Source organism: Etheostoma spectabile, chromosome 15 (assembly GCF_008692095.1).
Source record: "Etheostoma spectabile isolate EspeVRDwgs_2016 chromosome 15, UIUC_Espe_1.0, whole genome shotgun sequence".
NCBI lineage: Eukaryota > Metazoa > Chordata > Actinopteri > Perciformes > Percidae > Etheostoma > Etheostoma spectabile.
The window spans coordinates 10,998,950-11,002,046 of NC_045747.1; the positions used below are offsets into that span (position 1 = coordinate 10,998,950).

The window sequence follows — 3,097 nt, forward strand, 5'->3', positions numbered from 1 at the left end:
CCCTTGTGTACATCACTTTGCCCCTGTGTTTAGAATACGCTGAATTCCTGCACTGCAAAGGAAAGAAGTTTGTGGATTTTGATGAAGTGCGGGCGGAAATTGAGGCAGAGACCGACAGGATAACAGGCTCCAACAAAGGCATCTCTTCCATCCCAATTAACCTGAGAGTCTATTCCCCAAATGGTAATGGACACAAGTCATAAAGAATACACATACCGTAAACACTTTTTGCTCTTTGGATTACGTAAAGTACATTTGCATTTTATATGATATGATATACCATATTGTAATGTTCTAATGTGTTTTTAGTCCATCACTTAATAGCTGTCTAAAACTATTTTATCTCCTTGCGGGGAATTCAGTCAAATTTGACATTTTCACATTTATTTCTTACTTTAAATGTAACAATTCTAAGTATTGTTGCACCGGTTCCTAAACGACCGGCATCTACCAGACTGAATGACAACGCAGATTTCGGTGCCTTATTTCAATTCCACTTAAATGCCTGCGCTGCGCTCTGGTTCTTCAAAACAGAAGTTACAGGCAACGTTAGACTTACGTCCGCTAGTAGCTGGCTCAAACACTGTTGAAATACACTCAAAAGGATTCTAACACCGGGACGTACAACAGTCTGCAACTATAGACATAGAGTAGACGGGACTTAATTGTGTGTTCAGTTGCAACTCGTAAGCTCATAGTGCATTCAATGTAGTTGTAAAGAACCCTTCTGCCATCTAGTGGTTCTTCTTTTCATCAATTGACAAGTGAAATAATCTTACTAAAATAAACATTCAATATTTAATTAAATTTTAACAATATTGCCTTAGCAATAAACAAGTCATTCTCTAATGTTACCAACTGTTGTTTTTTGTTTTCTTCTGTACTTTTAAAGTATCGGTTCAGGTACCATTTAGGCTAATTGTTATGACTTCTGCCAATGTTACTCAGTACTGAACCTGACCCTGATCGACCTTCCGGGAATGACTAAAGTTGCCGTCGGAGACCAGCCCGTAGACATCGAGCACCAGATCAAGGACATGCTGCTGCAGTTCATCACCAAGGAGAGCTGTCTGATCCTGGCCGTCACTCCTGCCAACACTGACCTGGCCAACTCCGACGCTCTGAAGATCGCCAAGGAAGTGGACCCACAGGGTAAGCATGTAGTAATTCAAAAGTCAAGGAGCAGGCCTATGAATACAATGTAACATACACATAAACCTCCAAAGTAGAGATGAATCGATTTACCGACCAGTGACCGGAATTGGCTGGTTTTCACGTGACCGGCCTGGACCGGCAAGTCAGACTGATATATGCCGATTTCAATGCCAGTCAAACAGACTTAGATGAATTTACGGTTTATCAGACCCCAGATAAGAAAGAGAACCTAATGTTAGCAAACGCTGCAGTGACGGTCCCTTGCCTCTGCCGCCCCGCTGCAGGAGACGCTGTGTGTATTCCTCCGACACACCGTATTAACGTTACTGTTTTAAAAACTTTCCAGGTTAGTGCGGGTGTATATCGCTCAAAACCAACATTTAAAAACGTAGTAATCTTCCCTCAGCATTTAGTTTAGTTTCTAAACCATGTTTACAATGAGCGGTGACGTTAAATCATGCGTTTCAGGTAACCGTACACTAGGGTACGTTCTTTTTGCTGGATTGTTCTGAGGCAACCGTAACGTTAGCAGATAAGCCCGTTGGTATTGTTCATATTTATGTACAATGACAAATGAAGCAAACTTGCTTAAAAAAAGGAACTACATGCTGTTTTCAGGTAACGTTACTGTTGACGGTCTAACAGGCCTGTGTGTATGTTTTGAGAAATGTTTTTATACTGCAAGGCTATATTTATTTTATTTTTGCTATTTATATATTATTGTATTGCCATTACCTGTTTTCATACATACAGAAGTTTAATTTGCTAAATATATCAAATTTATTTAGTTGGATATTGGATGTGAAAAGAAGGAAATTGTTGTTCTATAGTATTGGACTTTAGATGTGTGTGAATCTCCCACACCAGGAGTAATTTATATAGTTCTGTTTTATAGGCATTGATTATTTGTTAAAAAAAATTCTATGTAAAGTGTACTATTAACGAAAAGATAGAAAATAAATATTTTTGTGTGTGCTTACAGTGGTTAGAAAATATGAAATCAGAATTGGCTAAAATCGGTATTAGCAGGCCAAAGGCCATAAAGTTCTTATCGGTGTATCTCTACTCCAAATATTTTTTTTGCATATTATGTAATGAGTTGCTTTATATTTCAGTTTCTTAAGAAAGGGTCAAAGACACTGACATAATTGTTCTGTGTATCAGTATTTTCCTCCGTATTATCCTGTGTGCTCTGTGGGGCGTGCTCTGTGAGCCACATGGGGAGGACATCAATAACCTGACAGGCTGCATCACAGAATACATACAATTCTGTGAGAACATCACCCTCACGCTGCTTTCCAAATCACAAGCCGTGGATCACCAGTGACCTGAAAGTCATCCTTAATGAGAAGAAGAAAGTTTCAGGTCATGGGACAGAAAGGAGCTAAGGGAAGTACAGCTCAAACTGTGGGATAAACTGAGGGTGTGTAAAAACTCCTACAGGAAGAAGCTGGAGGCCAGTCTCCAACAGAACAATATGAGGGAGGTGTGGACAGGGATGAAAGCGATCAACGGGTGTGGGGGGAGAAGAAGACAAACACCAGGAAGCCATGAGAGAGCAAACAAGCTGAACTGTTATTTTAGCTCACAGCAATCCCCTGCCTCCTCTACCACTCCACCAACTTCCTACACCCCCTCACTGCCTCCACCCCTCCCTCTCTTGCTCCCATTCCTCCCCCCTCATTCCCCTGTAGTCTGCCCACTACCCCCACCACTACAACACATTTCATCTCCCCCCACGGACACTTCAAGCACCCCTCCCTGCTTTTCATTCACATCTGGCCAGGTGAGGAGACAGCTGGAGAGGCTTCACCAGCGCAAGGCTGCTTACCCTGACGGCATCTGTCCCAGGGTCCTGAAGACCTGCTCCTAGTCAGCTCTCTGGTGTTCTCCAGTATCTCTTCAACCTGAGCCTTAGCCTGCAGAGGGTGCCGCTGCTGTG

General features: G+C 42.1%; 1 protein-coding gene across 10 annotated transcripts in view; it reads left to right on the plus strand.

Annotated features, from left to right (window-relative positions):
- dnm2a (dynamin 2a) overlaps positions 1–3,097 on the plus strand; it is a 36,299-nt gene that overhangs the window by 11,375 nt on the left and 21,827 nt on the right. For all 10 annotated transcript variants that reach the window (XM_032538547.1, XM_032538545.1, XM_032538544.1 and 7 more), the window contains exons 3-4: positions 34–183; positions 949–1,152. In XM_032538547.1, the coding sequence (XP_032394438.1) occupies positions 34–183; positions 949–1,152 (354 nt within the window). The remainder of the gene's footprint in view (positions 1–33; positions 184–948; positions 1,153–3,097) is intronic.